The sequence below is a fragment of the Nyctereutes procyonoides genome, unplaced genomic scaffold (genome assembly GCF_905146905.1).
Source record: "Nyctereutes procyonoides isolate TBG_1078 unplaced genomic scaffold, NYPRO_anot_genome, whole genome shotgun sequence".
Taxonomy (NCBI): Eukaryota; Metazoa; Chordata; class Mammalia; order Carnivora; family Canidae; genus Nyctereutes; species Nyctereutes procyonoides.
Window position 1 is genome coordinate 678,107 of NW_026575135.1, and position 20,981 is coordinate 699,087.

Here is a 20,981-nt window from a genome sequence, read left to right on the forward strand (position 1 = left end):
TCTTACTAGATTTATATTTATAAATTTACATTTTGTGGAGGTATTATAAAATGCTCTGTTAAAAAAGCTTCAGTTTTCAATTGTTTGTTGCTGATTTATTGAAATATGCTTGATATTTGCATATTTACTTTGCTAAACTCACAAATTCTGGGATCTTTTTTGTAGATTCCTTGTGATTTTCTACATAAATAATCATATTGTCTTCAGATAAAGATGGTTTTATTTCTTCCTTTCCAAAATGGAGGCCTTTTATCCTTTTTCAGCCTCACTGTATTACGCTGTGTAGGACTTCAAATGCAGTGTTGAATAGGAATTGTGAGAGTGTATGTCCTTTCCTTGTTCCTAATGTTAGGGGAGTAGTGTTGTTTTTCATCTTTAATTGAATATGTTGTTGTAAATGTATAGGCTTTTTGTAGATACCCTTTAGCAGATTAAGTAAGTTTCCTTTAATTCCTAGTTTGCTGACTACTTACCCTGAGTGGCTGTTGGGTTTGTCAGATGCTCTTCTGTGTCTGTTGATACGATCGTATATATTTTTTTCTTCTTAGTTTTTTAGTCTGGTGGATTACATGAATTGACTTTTGAATGCTGAATTAGCCCTAGATTCCTGGGATAAATCCCACTCATGATGCATTAATGTATTGTATTTTTTTATTTGCTAAAATTTAGTTGAGGATTTTCCATCTGTGTTCATGGATGGCCTAATCTATAGTTTTCTCATAATGTTTTTGTCTGGTTTTGGTATTGGGGTAATATTGCCTTCATAAAATGAAGTGGGAAAGTTCCCATACCTTCTGTTTTCTGGAAAAGATTGTGTAGAAATAGCATTATTTCTTCTTTAAATATTTGGTAGAAATTGCTACTGAAATCACCTTGTTTTGGAATTTTCTTTTCTGGAAGGGTTTTTTTTTTTAAGATTTTATTTATTTATTCATGAGCGACAACACACACACACACACACACACACAGAGAGAGAGAGAGAGAGAGAGAGAGAGAGAGAGAGAGAGAGAGGCAGCGACACAAGCAGAGGGAGAAGCAGGCTCCATGCAGGGAGCCTGATGTGGGACTTATCCTGGGTCTCCAGGATCACACCCGGGGCTGAAGGCGGCGCTAAACGGCTGAGCCACCCGGGCTGCCTTCTGGAAGGGTTTTAATTACATATTCAACTTTTATTTTTTTAAAGATTTTATTTATTCAGCGAGACACAGAGAGAGGCAGAGACAAAGGAGAGAGAGAAGCAGGCTCCTTGAAGGGAGCCCGATGTGAGACTTGATCCCAGGATCCCGGGATCACACCCTGAGCCAAAGGCAGATGCTCAACTACTGAGCCACCCAGGCATCCCTACATATTCAAGTTTTAAAACAGATACAAAAAAATAAAAAAAATAAATAAAGAAAAAAATAAAACAGATACAAGATTCTTCTGGTTATTTTTTTCTTTAGTGAATTTTTATAATTTATGCTTTTCACAGAATTTCACAGAATTTATGTGTTATTTCATATAAGTTGTCCAGTTTATGTGTATAGAGTGGTATGCATTTTTCTCTTATTATCCCTTTAATTGCTGAGGGGTCTGTAGTGATAACCTCTCTTTTGTTTGATATTGGTAATTTATGTCTTCTCTCTCTCTCTCTCTCTCTTTTTTTTTGCAGTCTTGTTAGAGGTCTATAAATTTCATCAATCATTTGAAAGAACCATCTTTTTAAATAGATTTCTTTTCTGTTGTTTTTCTGCTTTCCATCTTATTGTTTTCTGCCCTTATATATAGTATATCAGTCATTTTGCTTGCTTTGGGTTTATTTTGCTCTTACTATAGCTTCTTTTTTTTTTTTCTTACTATAGCTTCTTAAGGTAGAGACTTAGATTGTTGATTTGAGACTTTCTTTCTTTCTTTCTTTCTTTCTTTCTTTCTTTCTTTCTTTCTTTCTTTCTTTCTTTCTTTCTAAGATTTTATTTATTCATTCATGAGAGACACAGAGATAGAGGCAGAGACACAGGCAGAGGGAGGAGAAGCAGGCTCCATGCAAGGAGCCTGATGCGGGACTCGATCCCTGGACCCCAGGATCATGTCCTGGGCCGAAGGCAGGTGCTCAACTGCTGAGCCACCTAGGTGTCCCCAAACCTTTCTTGTTTTCTAACACATTTAACAGTATAAGTTTTCCCCAGTCACCACTTTAACTATATCCTACAAATTTTGATATATTTGCATTTTCATTTAATTCAGAATATCTTCTGATTTCCTTTGAGATTTCCTCTCTAACCCGTGGATTGTTTAGAAATGTATTGTTTAATTTCTAAGTACTTGGGGATTTTCCAACTTCTTTCTTTTATTGATTTCTAGCTTAAGTTTATTATGGTCAGAGAGTATGGTTTGATTTCAGTTCTTTTAAATTTGTTAAATTTTGTTTTATGACCCATGATATCTATGGGCATATCCATGAATAAGTAAAGTGAACCTAGGGAAAGTTATAAAATAGCACAACAGCCAACCGTATGTTCTACATCTAGATTCATTGATTAATATTTTGCCACATTTGCTTTATTCTTTTTTTCTGTCTCTCCCTACTCACCAGAGAATTAATTGCAGACATATGACAGCACCCTTAAGGACATTAGCATGTATCTCTTACTTAGGACATTCTCTTGCAAAATCATAATACTCTTACCTAATGCAAAATTGTTATTCAATCCCCCCACTTATCCTTATGGAGCTTTTTTTTTTTAAATTTTTTTTTATTTATTTATGACAGTCACACAGATAGAGAGAGAGAGGCAGAGACACAGGCAGAGGGAGAAGCAGGCTCCATGCACCGGGAGCCTGATGTGGGATTCGATCCCGGGTCTCCAGGATCGCGCCCTGGGCCAAAGGCAGGCGCTAAACCGCTGCGCCACCCAGGGATCCCCTTATGGAGCTTTTTTAAATTCAGTATTTATTGTATGATTTCATTGCACTTAGTAATCGTGCCTCCCTTACTTCCATTTATTTAAAAGAGTTCCCCAACCATTTTTACTTTAAGATTGTCATTAAGATTTTTGAAGAGTTCAAGCCTGTTATTTTGCAAATGTCCTTATATTTGGATTTGTGTGATGCAGGGAAAAAGTGACAGGCAGGAACTTTTTAAATGAAATTGCTTGCATTCAATGATTTATTTCAGGAAGGACAGTATGTCGGTTTGCCCCACCACTGGTGATATCTATTCCCTTGATTTAGGGATAAATCCAGTAGTGTCTACTGGATTTCTAAATTGTAATGATACCAGGGCACCTGGGTGGCTCAGTTGGTTAAGCATACAACTCTTGATTTTGGCTCAGGGCATGATCTCAGGGTCATGGGATCAAACCCCATGTCAGGCTCTGTGCTCCTCAGTGGGAGGAGTCTGCTTGGATTTTCTTTCTCCCTCCTCCACTTCCCTCTCTTTTCTCTCTCTCTCAAATAAGTGAATTTTAAAAGATAGATAGTATCTTTTCCTTTTGTAATTAATAAGCCATCTGTGGGGTAATATCTGAAGCTGGGTGAATGGCATGTTCTCCAATGATCTTCTATCTGATGCTTTTAGCACTGCTGATTCTTACCTGAAGCAGTGGTTACCATAGTGGTTGTAGAATGGTGATTTTCTGCTCCTTTTATGCTTCTACATTTACTAACTGGATTTCTTGTGTAAAGAAGAGATTTGCCTCTTACTTTCCTTTCGTTTTCTTTCTTTTCTTTCTTTCCTTACTTATTATCAGTGTGGAGACATGAATTCTTTCCTCAGTCAGTATCCATTCCAGTGCTCAGCTTGTCTTAAATTTGGCTAGTGAGAACCACTTACTCCTGGGTTGGTACAGTTGCAGCAGAGGTAAGTCTTCTGTAGTTAACATTTCAGTCCATTCGTAGCCTTAGGAGCTATGGGGATTAATGCAGGCACCATGGTTTAGACCTTGCTTTCGATAACCCTTCTGTGCTTATTTTCCAGCAAATCACTGAATTGAAGAAAGAAAACTTTAATCTAAAGCTCCGCATCTATTTCCTGGAGGAAAGAATGCAACAGGAATTTGATGGCCCCACCGAACACATCTATAAAACTGTGAGGTCCCACTTCTCACTGCCACCCCCGGTGTCTTTGCTTGTAGTCCTTCCCAGCAAAAATTTGATTAATATTTGTTCTCAGTTAGCTTGAATAGACAGAGCTGCTTTCATTTAATTTGAATTGATTATGGGCAGCATAAAGACAATAGGATGATCTTAATATTAAGCAAAGAGATGCGAGATTAATTTTAAGGGAATCTTTTCTCCCTTTTTAAAATCCAGATTCTGATTTACTGTCTTTATTTATCTCAGTTGCCTTTTCTTAATTATTTATAATTTAGATGAAAGCTGTGAAGTGGTGAAATGTCTTTGGAATTGTAGAGTCCAGGTAACTACTGTTACCAAGTAACTCGTGTTAGTTGGTAAGTCGTGTTACCAACTCGTTGCAGATTCCAGGTAATTCCTGTTACCAGCTAACTCGCGTGGCCATAGGCAGGTTACCTCAGCTCTCTGGGCTTGCTTTCAGAGGGAGGTGATAATCCCTCTGTCACAGAGTTATTTGTGTGGATTAGAACGAGATGACAGATGAAGAGCCGCAGCACACAGTCAGTGCTTGACAGTTGTCATCATTGTCTTACTGAGCTTCCCTTGGCAGCCCAGAGTTAGGACTGTCAGTTTTCTGTGCTGTGACTCTTCTGTGTTCCTCGTGGACGTACTTGTAACTGTCAGAAAAAACGTCTGTTTCCATCTGAAGTCTTGACCTGGGGGCCTCTGCCTTCAAAGTGGAAAACAGAACTTGGCTTTCTTGAAAGGACATGAGTATAAACAATATTTCAGTGCCCATTTTTTGGCTTTCTCCAATAGGTTAGTCCTTGGCCTGGGAATTATTCCATCTTTTCTCTTCTGAAGTTTGCACCAGTAGAAACTTTTGAAGGGGGAGAAGGACCTCTATTTGGGGGTCAGCACATGAACTTAAACAGGCTTGAATAGGGATTGTATTGTACTTCTGAGCCTTTGCAAGAATTAAAAAGCTCCCTTGTCCCATAAGACAGTTTCCCCTCCCCCCCCCCCCTTTAATGTGAGAGTGAAAAGGCAATGAGGGTGTCCCCTTTTCTGGAAGGGAGTGAAGATGCAATCACAGTTTGAAGGAAAAACCAATAGCCTAAAACATTTTATATGTAAGTATGGTTACATACTTCTAGGGCGATGGGGAGCCAAAGTGTAATTGCTTGCTCTGTGTCTGGCACTGTCCTGGGCATTTGTACATCTTATTTTAATTCTCAAGACAGCCCTGTGCAGTGGAGATTATCCTCATCTTGCAGAAGAGGACACTCAAGTTCAGGGAAGATCAGTAACCTGCTTGATGTCGTATAGCTACTCTGAGAGGTGGATTTTGAATGTAGGCCTGCTGACCTAATTGTACTATGCTGTTTAGCTTTTTTTTTTTTTTTTTTTTTTTTACGCAGTCTGCTTAGATGACCTGATTTAATTGTACTTTTATTTCAAGTTTTTAGATAAGAGTACATGGCTCAAAATTCAAAAAGCATCAAAGGAATACACTTAAAAGACTTTCATCCATCCTTGTCTCCTAGTTCCCCAGATCTAACCAATGTTATTAATTATTTATGCAGAGGAATTTTATTTATATACGAGCAAGTGTGTGTGTGTGTGTTTGTATAAATCCCCTTTTTACAGAAATGCAGGCACATTCTGTTCTGCACCTTGCATTTTTCTTTAACAGTATCTTGGATATCTTTCCTTAGTGGTTTAAGAACTTCATTCTCTTTTATCGTGATATTCCATTTTCAGCTTATTAGGGATCTTGATTTATGGTTTGGAAACTGATTGCCACATGTGTAAGTTTATAACTTGAGGTATTGGGCTTGAGAAAAATAGACTAGTGGACACATTAGCCCTCCAACCTTTTAGATTCATGGGTTGGGGTGCCAGTTAGTTCGTCAGAAAACAGTTTAGATTATCTGGTGTCAGTTCCTACTTAGAAATTCTCTGCCCTTCTTAGAGCGGAAGAGGAATCCTCTGGTCTTCACAAAACCAGTCGGAGACTGATGCACTGGCATGCAGTGTCCTTTATGCAGAGATCAGCATCTTTTAGAAAACGTTCGGCCTCACAGATGACTTGTTTAGTTGCCATTGCTAACACTGAAGAAAATAACAATTTTGAGCCCTGTCTGCTAGGCTCCTCTCATCTGTTAGCTCATTTGCTCCTCAAATCCCCCACGTCAAGGGGGCTTATATTGTTCATTTGACGCATGAGTGGCCTGAAAGGAGAAGCTTTGCTTTCTTACCTCCTGGACTTGTATTTCCAAGGACAATTATAGGCTCGTGCTTCTAGTTTCCTAGCTGATGCTAGCCGGAAGGCAGGGGCTGTGTCTGCCCTGTGTACCACCGTGTCCTCCGCGCCTGGCCCCATACTTGGCTTCTTACAGGTGATTGGTATATTTCTGTGATGTGAAAGGATGAGTAAATGAGCAGCCGCTGACTTGGGATGGTTTCCTCCTGGTATAAGGAGGGGAGGCAGAATTTGAACCCATGTCCTCATTAACGGATTGGTTTTCATTCTGGCTGGCTTCTCATGCTGGGGTCCTCGTGCCCCTAGGGCTGTTGGCAGAAAGGTGGGAGGCATGTCCACTGAGATTGTAAATTTTACTGGGAATGTGATTCTTGTTTAAAATAATATGCATGTATTATGGAGTAGGATGTAAAATTGATGTGAATTATGAAAACAGGAGCAAGATTTCAGGGAAATCTTGGGTTTATAGCAGTCCCGTGCAAACTACACACTCAGAGGCCAGTCTCCACAGCGTGAGTTCCTGTAGTGCTTTGTTGGATACATCCGTGGACCAGTTTGGGCAGAAGCCCCCCCACTGCCCCGCTGTCTCACATTGCAGCCTGTTTGCCGGAGGCTCAGTCTTCGGGTTCTCCTATGAGTTAGAAGCCCGAGGCCACGTGTGACTAGGATGGTTGGCTGGAGAGCGCTGGAGTCCTTATAGACAGCTTGCCCCGTGCAGTCGTGGCTCTTTCCTAAGAGCCCTGGAATCTTACACTGAAACGAGGTGGGCAGTGATGTGCCCCCCCCCCCCACTTACCTGTCCACAGGTTTTATTTATTTTTTTTTGAAGCTGTACCACGATCCCACTGCCATGATTGTAAACAACCAGAAGTAATTGCCTTGGAATGGTAAAAGCAAACTGCAGAATTGCTTGTAAATTTGCTTGGCGGAGGGCAAACAATTTTTAAATCAGCCTCACTTGTATGACATTTATGCCTCAGTGTTTGAATGCACTGGCTGTTAGAAGCTTGGAGAATTTACATAATTGTTCCAAGTCTTGAGAAATCCAGGGCTTTCTTTGGAGACCACCAGTGTTTAATAATTCCCTTCTCCCTGTGCCCTGAGGCTAATGAGGTCTTGAATCTAGCATCTGCCCATTAGAAGCATCCTGTAAGTGAGTCTGTGCTGAAAGCCGCTTCCCCACCGCAGACAGTCATGGGTCCTGTATTTTACACTGTTCCTTTTCTCTCCTGATCATGCCCGGAAGAACATCGAGCTCAAGGTGGAAGTAGAGAGTCTGAAGCGGGAGCTCCAGGAGAGAGAGCAGCTGCTCATCAAAGCCTCGTGAGTACCTGTCATCTGTCAAGCTTGCAGGGCGCCCGGGGGCCTGGTACCGGAGGCCGGGTGGGCCCGTAAACCACAGCCTGGTGCTTTCTCAGCCGGTTGTTGGCTGGGCCCTGAGAACCCGCCAGGCCCTGAGGACTCCCAGGAGGTGATCATTTTTATTTAATTCGTCTTCAGCAGACTTTTGAAGTGTAATTCACTTGGGGGAAAACGTTCCCCTCCTAAGTGTACAGCATGATGACTTTTCGCTAAGCGCACACGGTTCCATGGGCCACCATCCAGATCAAAAACCAGAACATGAGCACCCCCAGAAGTCCCCTTTGTGCTCCCAGAGCTTATCCTTCTCCATCAGGATAACCCCTGTGCTTCGTTCTGCCCATTTTTGAACTTTATAGGAGTGGAATCGTACACTATACACACACCCTTTGGCGCCTGGCCTCCTTCCCCACCATATACTTGTGCGATCCGTCCACGTCCTCACTTCTAGCAGTAGCTCATTCATTTTCATTGCTGTGAGAGCCCCAGATCCTGAGGGACTCCTGTGGTGAGTGAGGCTGGGGGGCCGAGGGTAGGGCTTTAATCAGAGTAACTCGTTTTGTATCTGTCCAGTGCACTGGGGTTTCTTGTAATATTTTGTTTCAGAGAGGTGTCCTGCTTGAAACATAGTTGAAAACTATTATTTTAGTCACACAATTAACTTAAATATATATTGAACAATAAGCCCAGTTTAGAGGATACAGTCTGTGGCTCCGTAGCTTGTCCATTCATTCCTAAACACGTGTTCGGTAATCGTGCCGTACACTGGGAATTTGCAACGAGACCTCCCCTCACTTCGGCAGCTCGGCAGGCTGGTGAGCTCCCTAGCACCCCTGGAGCCTCCCGGAGGCGCAGTGACAGAGGGGAGTCCAGCGGGGCTCCAGTGGGACACCAGAGTGCACAGAGCTTCGCCCAGCGAGCGAGGGGTAAGACCTCTCCGGGCTGACCCACCAAGGATCTGGCTGAAGCTCGTGTGGAAATGCGCCACTTGTCCTGGGAGCCGAGCCGCTGGATCTGCTGGGCCAGGAGCATGGGGTCGTTGGCTTATTGGGACCTAGCTGCTCCGCTCTGGGCCAGGCTGTGGATTCCTCCCATTGCCACACGGCCAGCTGCTGGGAGTTGGGCCGCCGCTGGCTTTGGGGACACTAGGGGCTCCTGGGTTCAGGCTTTTCCGAATTACGGTGACCTTGTACACATGGTATTTTCTGAATAAGCGAGTGAATGAGTGAGTGTGAGTGAATAATAGTAAATATGTTTTTGGTCTTTTGGTTGCTGTTGCTATTTTTTTTGTTTTGTTTTGTTTTTTGAAGCACATCATTTCTCTGGCGGGAAGTCAAATCCGCTTTACCAAGTCTGGAAGTCAGTAGTGGAATTTGAATTTGGTCTGTTTCGTCCTCAGCGCGCTGCCTGCTGCGGGCCTTAGCTAGGACTTGGCAGCAGGCACGTACGCACGGAACCCAAACTCAGGAAGGCTGCGGGCTCTCTTCGTAGCACTCGCGGGGCAGGAGGTTTTCAGGGCTCGTGCACGTGTTTGTACGTGCGGATCCCCACACTGCCCCAGCAGACCTTTTTTGTTCTGACCGGTTTTATTAACTTACACAGAAAGAGATTTCTTAAGCAGCTTCTGTGTGCTGCACTGGCCTAGGTTCCTGGGGCTGCAGTGTGATCCAGACAGACACGCGGAGGGGTGGTGGCGAGGAAATCCTTGGAATAATCAGCATATGAGTACAGAGTGGGAAGAGAGCCCTGAGAAGACGGGGGGTCGGAGCAGATCTGCAAATAGACACGTGTCCGAGGAAGGGGTCCCGAGGACGGAGTTCTCAGGGGGGATGCGAGGAAGCCGTAGGAATTGACTGCTGCGCGTGCAGCTCTGAGGAAACACGTCCTGCCGGGTCTTGAGGCCACAGCAGAGGTTCTCCCAAGGTCAGCGGAGCGCAGTCGTGGGTTTTGAGCAGCGGACCCAGTGAGAGTCGAGTCGCGTAGAGGTCCCCGGCTGCTGAGTGGGAAGTGCTTCGTAGACAGAGCACCGGGGAGGCAGGGGGGTCGGGCTCGGCTGGCAGCTCCGGTGAGGGTGAGGGTCGGTGGTAGACGTGGAGGGCGCGGCAGAGGGGCGTTCGCGGCTTGGTAGTGGATGGGAAGGCGGATGTCCGGCCTGACGCCTAGGTTAGGGGTTCAGGTCACGGGCCCTGTTTAAGAATGTTCACGATGACGTGATGGCTCCCGCTCTCCACCCCGGCTCTCTCTCCCGCCCGCAGCTCACAGACACCAGAAGCTCTGTTCCTGCTGCTGCTGCAGCTTGCCCTGGCCGCCGCCTCTGCCTCGTGTCCCCCCCAGTCCACGTGCCTCCCGTTACTGGCGGGTGGCACATGGCTGCCTGGAGCCCACCTTGCAGTCTCCTCGCCAGCTTCTCTGGCAGATCGTCACACTCGTAGGCGGGCCCTGCTCTGCAGTTTGAATCTCAGGCAGGCTCCACGCCCAGGCCGGAGCCTGACGCGGGGCTCGGTCCCATGACCTCGAGGTCACCACCCGAGCTGACCTCGACAGTCACACACTTACCGAGCCCCCAGGCGCCCCCGGTACTTTACAGTTGATGAAACACTTGCCTCCGTTTGCGTGCCATCATCTCCTGGGAGCTAGGCTGAGCCTGAGGAAACCCTCAGTTTGGGGGGATCAGGCCTGGAGAAGGGAAGGAGCGTGACGAACACCCCTTCGGCGGGATGGTCGAAGCTGGCGTTTGAGCACGAGCCCCTAACTTGTGCTCCAGCACTGGTTTCGTATCCTTTCATCTCTTGTAAGGCCACGAGCCTCGTCTCCCTTAGCGGAATGTGGGGCTTCTCAGCCGTTCCTCCTTGCGGGGCCTCTGCGCCTTGCCTGCCGTGGGACAGCACGGTTCCTGCCACCTTCCTGCTAACTGTGCCTTTCCCTTCACCCCAGCTGCTCAGCACCTACAAGCGTGTGAGGGTACATCCTTGTGGTGGAAAAAACACCTTTATTAATGCCAACTCCCTTTTACACTTTCATGGTTGTTTTGGGGGGGTGGCGGGGTGGAGGCAGGTGGGAGATGTGGGGCCCTCCCAGGAAGCCCCTGCTTTTTCTCATGAACTATAATTAGAATGGAAAGGCTCAAGAGGAAGTGTTGACAGTTAAACGGGGTAGTGGGGTGGTATTTATAGAAGATTCTTTTTTGTGTCGAGTGGAATGCTGGATGAGACCACTTTGTCCCACCCTTTCCTCGCCGTAGGTCGTGCTCTCTGTCTTGTCTGTTGGCCCAGATTCTGTAAGAGAGACGGGGGATGAACTGGCGTTTATTGAGACCCTCCTTTGCCCACAGCCTGCGCCTGCCGCCGGGCCTGCTCTGTCGGTGTCCCCCTGCTGCGAGGCGGCCCGTAGTCCCGTTCGAGTAGAGTACGGAGATCGCTGGGGCTCCGGGGAGCTGGGGAGCCTGGTTTGGTAACAGAGCTGGGATGGGTCTGGCTCCGGAGCCCACTGTGCCCTGTTGTGGAGAAAACACGTATGTGTGCTGGCTCTCGTTGTTGTATTTATCATTTACGATGAGGGGACATTAACAACAAAGCAGACATACTGTCGGGAGTAAATTTTAACTCTGTAGCTTTAAAACACAAACAAAAATAATAATTCCATTAGTAGAGGCAAATTGCACCATACTGCTGAGTATAAATTTTATTGCTACAGTAACTGTAAAATACAAAGATGATAAATGAAAAGTTGGAACATTTATTATTGGGAATATATTTTATTGGTATAACTAAAATGCAAACAAACTGAGTAATACCAGGACTTGTTAAAAATTGTAGTCCGCCTCTTGACAACGTCTGTGTTTCCATCTATAAAACAGCCAGGCTCCATCTGAGCCGATAGAAAGGAGACGGTGTATTTGCCCTCGCTGGGCAAGGGTTGGGCTGAGGGTCGGGGGAGGAGGCTCTAAAGCCCAAGGGCCAAGACACTCAGGGTGATTAGTGGGAACTCAGGACCGGAAAAGTCCCATAGCCAGGGCTCAGGGGGGAGAGCCTCCAGTCCAGAATTCTTTCAGGCACATGTACGACCTTTCGAGGCCTGATAGAAAGGACTGGGTCCCTGTGGACTCCAGACAGCCCCGCGGGAGAAGTGAGCCGAGGGGTGGGGGCCGAGGACATTTCGGGGCGTTAGTCGGGGGTGGCAGTGGTGGCCTTCATTCTGGCCAGAGGATGACCTGTTGTCAGCTCGCAGGGACGGACGGGTCTCTCCCAGCATCTCGGCAGGGGCTGTGGGGGCCCCAGGGACAGCAGGCGGCACCCAGACCGGAGACGGAGGGGCCCCGTGCCGAGGCCGCCACAGGTGTTAGCACGTTCATGCTAAGAGGCAGGCCGGTCATTCTTCAGCTGAGGAAACTGAGGTTTAGGAGTCATTTACCCGGAGGCACACTGAGGACGTGATAGAGGACGGGTTAGGAAGCAAATCTGTTCAAGCATCAGAGTCCGTGTTCTTTCTTTCCGTTGTTCACGTTGAATTCCATTAAAATGATGTCATGACACTGGGGCCTTCTGAAGGCTTCTTGGTGAAAGAAGCTCGGTATGAATGAGGCCTTTATTTGCAGGCAGCTCAAGTCCGAGACTTGGACAGCAAGTGCGGCCCTCTTGACTTTCCATTGTTCTCAGCCAGCAGCTCACGTGGCCTGTACATGTGAGTGCTGCTCACTTGGCTCTGGGGTGGGGACATTTTATATGCCCCTAAAGTAGGGCATGGGAGGCTGGTGGTGAATGGATTTGTTCTGTTGCAGTTTTTCCGAGAAATCAGCTTTAGGTGGAGCCATTTCCTTTATTATCCTGCCTCCTAGTACCCTGCAATCATTTTAGAAATCTGATGAGAACTGCTCTGAGTGTACGTCTCGCAAATTCGTATCTGACGCTGTTTTTCTCTTGAGGAGAACCAAAACGAAAGGCGTCCGTGGTTGTGGTCCTGTGTCTGATTTTGGTGTTGCATCCCCACCACTCGGTCCAGTGGATGGAACATTCTGTGGTGCCACAGCTGTGCGAACTCCGCGTTTGACGGAGCGTGGGTTGCTTGCACAGGCCCCTCTCCTCATGCCCTGAGTGGTAGCCAGTGCTCCCAGATGGACCATGCTGTATGTAAGATGCTTTCCTCTCTGGTTGCCAAAAGATGGTGATAAAAGCCCTGGATCCTTCAGGTTTATTTTTGTGGCATGCTGCTCCTTTGCACCTCGGTTTGTCAGCCCAGCTCTCCCCGTCTCCTGCCACTGGCGGAGGGGTAATTTTTTGGGCGTTTCCTGGTGGGAAATTTGGCAGTAGCTCTCAGAAGTCTTCCAAGTGTGCCCCCCCTTTCACCCAGTAAGTCCCCTTGTAGGAATTGACCCTAGGAACTCACTGGGTAGCATACATACAAGGATGCTTTTATTGTAGTGTTGTTTATAATACAATAAATAATAACATTAACATTTGTTTGAGTACTTTGTGCCCGGGCACTGTGCTTTACAAGTATTTTCAGACAAACATGTAAAATCAGAATTCTAATTTTTTTTTTCCATCTGAATGTTTTATTCTTTATTTTTATTTTTTTTCAAAAATATTTTATTTATTTACTCATGAGAGATAGAGAGAGAGAGAGGCAGGGACACAGGCAGAGGGAGAAGCAGGCTCCATGCGGGGAGCCCGATGCGGGACTCGATCCTGGGACTCCAGGATCACGCCCTGGACTGAAGGCGGCGCTAAACCGCTGAGCCACCCAGGGATCCCCTCCATCTGAATGTTTTAAAAATAGGAGATTGAGGCATGTCAACTGTACTTCAAATAAGAAACAGGGGATTTAATATATTACAGTGTATTTTACACAGTGAATTAATATGTAGCCTTTAAAAATGACAAGAGATTTATGTTTATTGACACAGAAGGATGTTTATAGTGTTTTAAGTGTTAAAATCAGGTCATACATACATGATTCTCTTTTTGTAGAAAATCTCTGAAAGGCTGTGTGCTAAAATATTCACTTAGTTATTCTGACTGGTAAGATTCTAGATGATTCTCCTTTCTTGATTTGTGTTTACATATATGTATTTTGACCTGGGGTGTAGTTGACATGTAACGTAGGAGTTTAAGGTGTACATGTTGGTTGATTTGATACATTCATATATTGCACTATGTTTTTGAATTACAAAGATTTTAAAAAAAAAAGCACAGGCTTGTGGGAGAAGTGATGAACAGATATTCCTTGTCTCTCTGGGGCCATTGAAATCCCCGTCCAGCTGTCCCCCGTGTGGATTTTACACCTTTGCCCCTTTTTGCAGCAAAGCGGTTGAGAGCCTGGCTGAAAGGGGCGGCTCTGAAGTTCAGCGGGTGAAAGAAGACGCTCAGAAGAAGGTGCAGCAGGTCGAAGATCTCCTAACCAAAAGAATATTCCATTTAGAAGAGGCAAGTCTGGAAACCCCGAGGAGACTGTGTTCTGACAGTGGGTCAATAGTGAGGCCTGGGGGGGGGGGGGGCGGGGGACAGAATTTTGTTCCTTTTTCCCTAAACCTTCAGAGTTTCAGCAGAAAGAGGAGCCACCCTTAGGGGTCATCTCGTGGGTTCCAGCCTTGTCTTAGGTGCTTTGTGTGTAGAATTTGTACCCTTACCTCCTGCAGACGAGGACAGCGAAGTACAGACTCAGTAGTCTAAGTTTGGTCCTGGATTCCAGTCTCCGTGGCTGCTGATTTTAAAGCCTGGGCTCTTCTTACCTAGTTCAGTTCCTTTGGTTTTACAGAGGAGGAGACCGAGGCTCAGCGCGGGGAAGTGATTCACCTAACACGCGCAAAGCCTGGAAGTGGATTCCAATTTGTGGGCTGTTGTGTGGCCACGCGGCCCCGTCCCTGGCACCTGGCCTCCAACCCCCGTCACCCCGCTGTTCACCGAATGCCTTTTCTTGGGTGGGGGGCACCGCATGTGGCTTCTCCTGCTCGATCTCAGGTGCTTCCTGTGTTCCTGTCAAAACGATGGGAGGCAGGATGTGTCTTGGCTAAAAAAATCCTGTCCCCTAGAAGGTAAAAGTTTCCGTCCACATGCAGTTAGTATTAAGTGACACTAGTTATTTCATTCTTGGTCTTTGAAGGCTCTTATGCCATTTCCCTTTCTGCCTCTGAAACCTGGCTCTTCTCCATGCCGGGAGGAGCAGCCCCACAAAGCACTTCTGGAAACAAAAGGGAGATGCACTGGTGCTGTACTTTGCAGCTAACAGTGGTCTTTCCATTCATGGTGTTCACACCAGCCCCATGGGGCTGTGTAGATCCTAGGTCCAAAGTACCGGCTAGGGACCGCTCTGAGGGCGAGGAGCTGAGGCTTTGTCGTAAGCCATAGAGCCGGTACCGCAACAGGAGTCCTCCAACCCCATGTTCCCAGTGTTCCCCGGAAGGGCTGTCCAGTGGTGTAGGGTGCCCGTGTGGCTGCCACACGGTGCTGGGCCAGCCCTCTGCTCTGTCGCTTATTGGCCCCGTCCCTCTCCGAGCCTCTGCCGCCGCGTCTGTGAAGGGAGGCTGGTGACGTCTGCTTTGCAGTAGTGATTGTCCTAACGGCAGTGGTTCTGGCAGCCTGGGGGCCTGCGAGTGTGAGGCCCCCTCAGCCTGTTCGTCATCCATTCAGGTCATCCTGTCAGTAAGCCTGGAAGGTTAATACTTTTATCGTTCTTTTTAAAAACAGACACATGCGCCAGGCACAGAGTGGCCAAGCCCCTTGCTCAAGGTCACACAGGCAGTAATGCCGGGAGCTCCGGCCGTAGAACCTGCCTTCTAATAAACTGCTGCAGTGTGTCTCTCGGCACATAACTTTGTAGGGTTAGGTAAGGAACAAAGATAAATAAAGCTCCTGGCTCAAAGCCTGGCATGTAACAGGCACTCACTAAATAGGTTTTGTTTGTTGTCTCAGAATATTGGGGAATGGCTTGTCCCAGCTCTCCATGAGATTGCCAGGCAAGCCTGGTGGGGAGGAGAGGCTTTCCCCCCCACCCAAGTGGGAGCAGTGGCGGGGAAGGCCCCGTGGAGGGAAAGGGCAGGGAGGAGGAAGCAGCCTGTTTCTGAGCTTCCTGTGATGGGGCAGGCATCGGACGGAGCGTCGGAGCAACTCCTTGGTGGGATGGTGGTGATCCCTGTCGTACGGATGAGCTCGGGCTCAGAGAGGCTAAGGGACTACCCAGTGTCCCACAGCAAATCATCAGGAAAGCTGGGTTTGAACCCAGTTGGATTCGACTTTTACCTTTGTGATGTAATCAGAGGCCATGGGCACTTGGAGATCCGGATCTACCCCGGGTCACTCCTGAGCACCGGGGTGCTTTGCCCCAGCGTGGGCACTGCCTGCGTGATTTAGATACTTTTTTGGTGGGCCTCTCTGAGCTCTCAGGAAGAACGTGGTTTTTTTCCACCACCGACGTCACCTTGGAGATGTAGAAAATGTACTTGAGAATTGTGTAGTCATCATCTTAAGAGAAATGGGGGGAGGGCGGTGGGGTGTGGGATGAATTTGTATGGAGATTAGGGGGACTCTGGAATTTATGTATGTGTAAGTATTGAGAGGCACATTTCTTCTTGTTCACACTGAAGCTGTAAATATTGATCTGATTTTTCAAATCCAGAAGTACAGTTTTTGTAGACTTGAGTCTTTTCCATTGGAAATGCCTATTACTCTTCAGGATACAAGAGGGAAAAATGGCTGGCAAATGTATTTATTACTGATTCTCCCCATGTATAGTACAATTCAGGGAGGGGAAATGTGCCGGAGAAAAAGTCATAAATATTTATATTTTAATCCAATTTCCTTTCAAAATGTTCCCAATTGTATTGAAAAATTGCATCAAATGCATTTAATTTAACTTTAGGATGTGAAAGCTGCCCAAGCAGAACTGGAAAAGGCCTTTGCGGGGACGGAAACAGAGAAGGCTCTTCGGCTGAGCTTGGAAAACAAGCTTTCAGAGATGAAGAAGAGGCACGAGGGGGACGTGGACATGGCTGTCGTCCTGGAGCAGAAAGACAGGTCTGGCGCTTATCTCTGCGACTCACTGATATCCCTTAATCGGGCAGCCTGGCGGGAAGGCTGTTTCCTTCCTCTTTGATCCTTCCTTTCTCTGCTTGTTCCCCCACGGTGAGGAGACCTGGAGAAAGATCAGGATGGAAGGACAAGGAGTAGGGTAGCGATATGAGGACAGGGACAGAATTCTAGGTAGAAACTTCTGCCGATAAGGTCTGTTCAGATACGAAATGTAGCCTTCAGTTCCGTAGTAAGCTTCCCGGTAACCAGAGGAAAGAGAGAAAAGCAGTCTTGATGAACACAAGAGTCACATTGCTCCCAAGAGAAAATGAGCCAGTAGCGCAGGAGAAGCCCAGTCTTACTTGACATTGTTGGGGAGAAAATTCTCTTGTGACTCTTCCCAGAGGGAACAGTAAGTGATTACATCCCCACAGTGGATGCCAGTGAGTTTCGTGTGACCTGTTTATCATCGTGTTGTTTTTTTTTTCTTTTAAAAGGTTTTATTTATTCGAGAGTGAGAGGCCGAAAGAGGGCATAAGCGGGGGTAGGGGTGGGGAGGGCACGGGGAAGGCGAGGGGCAGACTCGCGCTGAGCAGCGAGCCAGCCCGGTGCAGGGCGCGGTCCCAGGACCCCAGCGTCATGACCCGAGCTGAAGGCAGACGCGCACCTGACTGAGCCTCCCACTCGCCCCTCATCGTGTGTTTAATGCCGACCGAGGGCCCACGTTAGTGCAGTGCAATGGGCCGAGAAAGTGTAGACCCAGACAGGGCTGTCTGTCGGTCCAGGAATAAAATGGGTGCCGCCCAGTCCGGAGAAGCGGATGGGCCGTAGGGCCTTTAGGCACTCTTTAGTGCTCGGGCCTTACAACCAAACTTTGGATCAAAACTGGTCAGGAGAGAGTTGAGATTTTCTGCTTTCTCGTGATCCTTACATTTTGCTACTCTTGCCTTGCTTTGATGGTCACTAGGTAGAAGGTTGTATAAACTAAGTGAAACTTCTGGCTAACCTGTGACCTGTCCATTGAGGAGCCAGGCTCGTTTGGAATTTGACAGAAATTGTTCCAAAGCAAATGATCTAGTTTTTTCCTATTTCCTTAAGTAGAGGATACTGACTCTGGTTCCTTTTGTTTTGGTTGCTCAGTGACGTGTGATTGATGGGCCCACCGTGTTGTTTGGGTTCTGGTGCTGAGTTGCCCGTGCTCCCCAACTGCTGTTTGCTTCTCTTTCTGCCTCCATGCCACCTTTAGAGATTCAAGTCTGCAACTTGTCATGATTTTTTAGGATTATCTATAAAAGAGGAATGAATAGATTGTGAGGGAGAGGCATGGCTTCCACTTACTCAGGGTCCTAGCTTCAGTTTCTGGAGGAACTAGCACTTACTTGGTGCACTACAACCTTTTCTTAGCTTTGATCTGGAAAACTGAAGTTTTGGGATGAATCTCAGGAGGAGTCAGGAAGCAGAGTTCTCTGTGAGGAATAGGACCTCAGGGTTGAGTGAATGAGTGTTTTTCTCAATTACGTGGCTAGGAGGAGAAGCTTCCCTGGGTGGGTCGTTTGTTTTGTTTTGTTTTGTTTTGCTGGGCCTCCCCCTACAGGGTAGCAGCCTTTGCAGGCTGCGAGAGAGTCTGGAATCCTTTTCCATACAAATTATTTATACGTCCCCTTGTATCTCTCCCAACTGATGAGCCTTGAAGCCCTTCAGAGGTTTATAGGTTTGTCTTTCCTGGGGAACCTGCAGGCCTCCTGCTGTTAAATTGGAAAGAGGGAACCCAGGGAAGAGACTACAATGTGTGGGGGCAGCCACCAAACAAGAAAAGACAATTCCTGGTGCTGATGAAGAGAGAAGAAGGGAGAGGGCTAGGGGTGGGTCTGAGAAGTGATCGTGGGTGAGAGTGGATTAGAAGGGCCCTGCTGGGGTCCCAGCAGATGCTCAGCAGTTAGTTCCTTGGTCTGTTGGGTCATTATGCCCTTTGTCCAACAAGTACTTCCTGAGCATCTTTTGCTCAATAAGTGGTGGTTAGAGTACAGGTATGAATGGTACAGACTGGTCCCTCTGCCAAGGGACCTTACGTCACGGCGTATGCTTGTCATCTAGCTAGGTGGGGAGGGTGGAGGGCGGGAACAGAGTGAGAAGGGCCAGATGGAGAAGTGCTGGTTAACATAATCTTTCTAAGGTTGTTTAGAGGGATTAGGAAAGGCTTCTCCGTGGAAGTGTGAGGGTAAAGGAGGAGTTACTTGGAGGAAGAAATCGTGTTCCCCGCATTGGGAAGTTCAGAGGCCGGAGGGCACAGAGCATGACCCAGGGAGCTGACAGTAGTGTGGCTGGAGGGTTGTGTTCTGGAAGGGAGAGGGAAGCTGGCCTGATCACGCGGGCTTGTCGAATAGTTTGGGATTTGTCTTCAGGGCATGTGACAAACTGCTGATGAGTTAAGGGTAGGAGTTGGAGTAGTGTCAGGATCAGACTATAATTCAGAGCCATCCTTCTGGCTGCCCCTGGAGGATGGGTTGGCGGTGGGGCTGGGTGGGAAGACTGCTCTTGGGGCTGTTGGAGAAGTCCAGACGACGCATCATGGTGAGCGGAACTGAGCTGACGGAACTGGCTTGGAGTGTTCTCCAGCAGAGATGTTTAGAAGGTAGAATTGACACGATGGCTTGAAGGGCTTTATCATTGATGGGTTTGGGGATGAGGGGAAGGGCTGCAGAGATACCACCTCCTCACCCAGGTTTTGAGCATGAACAACTGTGGCATGACGGTGCAGTGTGCTGAGTTTGGGGAAAGAAGGGGAGAAAGAACAGATGTTTTTCGGTAGGGAGAGTGGGAAGATAAGCTTTCAGTTGGGACACGTTGGGTAGAGGGATCATGGATCCCTCCAAGAGTAGAGTCTAGAAGGTGCTTGAGGATGTGGTTTAAGGCTAGATTAAAGGAGGTATAGATTATTCCTTGACCAGCTGCTGAGCATGACCTTGGGTGAGGTGCCAGGGGTGGGGAGATAAGCAGTGTCTTCCTTACATGGCGCTCGCAGTGTGGGGGAGGGGACAGATGTGGAAAAAAGTGTCATGATTGGTGTTAGAGGTAAGTTCAGGGTTCTGTGCTGTGACCAAAGGGAGGAGGTGATCAGCTGTGCTTGGGCGTGGGGCAGGGAGGGCACATGCAAAGAAAGGTGCGAGCCTGGCGCCAAGCAGGGAATCATTGAGGAAAGGGGTCTCTGTCAGCATGTGCCGCAGAAGCTTGGCTTCTCCTCTTTTTGCAAGAGGGAATTTGGGGAGAATTGGAGCTTGCTGAGTACTTAGTGTGGTGCAGATGGGTAGGCGGGGGCTCTCCTTGTGCGGGGCGTCCGCTCAGGGCGCTGCCAGGGGCTGCATCTGGGGTTTCCCACAGGCCTGGCTGGAGAGGCGCAGAACCTGATTTGTCGGTACTGCCCGGTCGGCTCTCTGTCGGGGGCACGTGTGCGCCAGCCACACTCCAAGGGCCAGTGTGGCAGCCAGATGCCAGCTCCGGACTTGTGTCCCACGGGACCAGGGTCCTGTGTGCCCTCCCTGTAGGCCGGGCTGCCGAGGAGCTCCGGGGAGGTCAGGAGGTGAGCTGCCAGCAGGTCTGGGATGGGGTGCGTGGGCCAGCCCTGAGATAGATCCGGATGTGCAGGGCACCTCGGCCTGTTGCAGGGTGGGGCCCTTGCCCGGTGCAGCGCTGCTGCGGTCTCTCTGGGCTCCCTTCACCTTTTTGAAAGGTGAGTGCTTTAGCTACGTGACATCCTGCAGTGCGACCTTGGAGCGTGTCTGGTGAAGGCGGCTAACACTGAGGAGCCCTGCAGGTCACATGTGGCCACCAGATATGTTTTAGTTGGTCTACACAGTTTTATTTTATTTTATTTTATTTTATTTTATTTTATTTATTTTATTTTATTTTATTTTATTTTATTTTATTTTATTTGTTTATTTATTTAAGATTTTATTTATTTATTCATGAGAGACTCAGAGGGAGTGAGAGGCAGAGACACAGGCAGAGGGAGAAGCAGGCTCCATGCAGGGAGCCCGACGTGGGACTCGATCCTGGGCTGAAGGCGGTGCTAAACCGCTGAGACCCCCGGGCTGCCCTCCACAGTACTTTTAAAAGTCTGAATTCGTTGCTACTATTTTTTCTAAAGAAATCTAGTTTCATGTAAAACTTTGGATTTCCAGCTCCTTTTGAGAGCCTGGAAAGTGTGGCAAGTCTGGGCCGGGGTGGAGGCCGCTCCTGGGCGGAGGCCGCTCCTGTAGATGGGCCCGGGCTCCGGTCGGCCACACGTCCCACAGGCCTGCCTT

General features: G+C 47.6%; 1 protein-coding gene across 6 annotated transcripts in view; it reads left to right on the forward strand.

The window, feature by feature from the left end:
* CDK5RAP2 (CDK5 regulatory subunit associated protein 2) overlaps window positions 1–20,981 on the forward strand; it is a 166,774-nt gene that overhangs the window by 34,020 nt on the left and 111,773 nt on the right. For 5 of the 6 annotated variants that reach the window (XM_055301775.1, XM_055301770.1, XM_055301772.1 and 2 more), the window contains exons 4-7: window positions 3,956–4,066; window positions 7,566–7,642; window positions 13,977–14,100; window positions 16,532–16,686. In XM_055301775.1, coding sequence (XP_055157750.1) covers window positions 3,956–4,066; window positions 7,566–7,642; window positions 13,977–14,100; window positions 16,532–16,686 — 467 coding nt within the window. The remainder of the gene's footprint in view (window positions 1–3,955; window positions 4,067–7,565; window positions 7,643–13,976; window positions 14,101–16,531; window positions 16,687–20,981) is intronic. The other variant, XM_055301773.1, reaches the window with a different exon arrangement.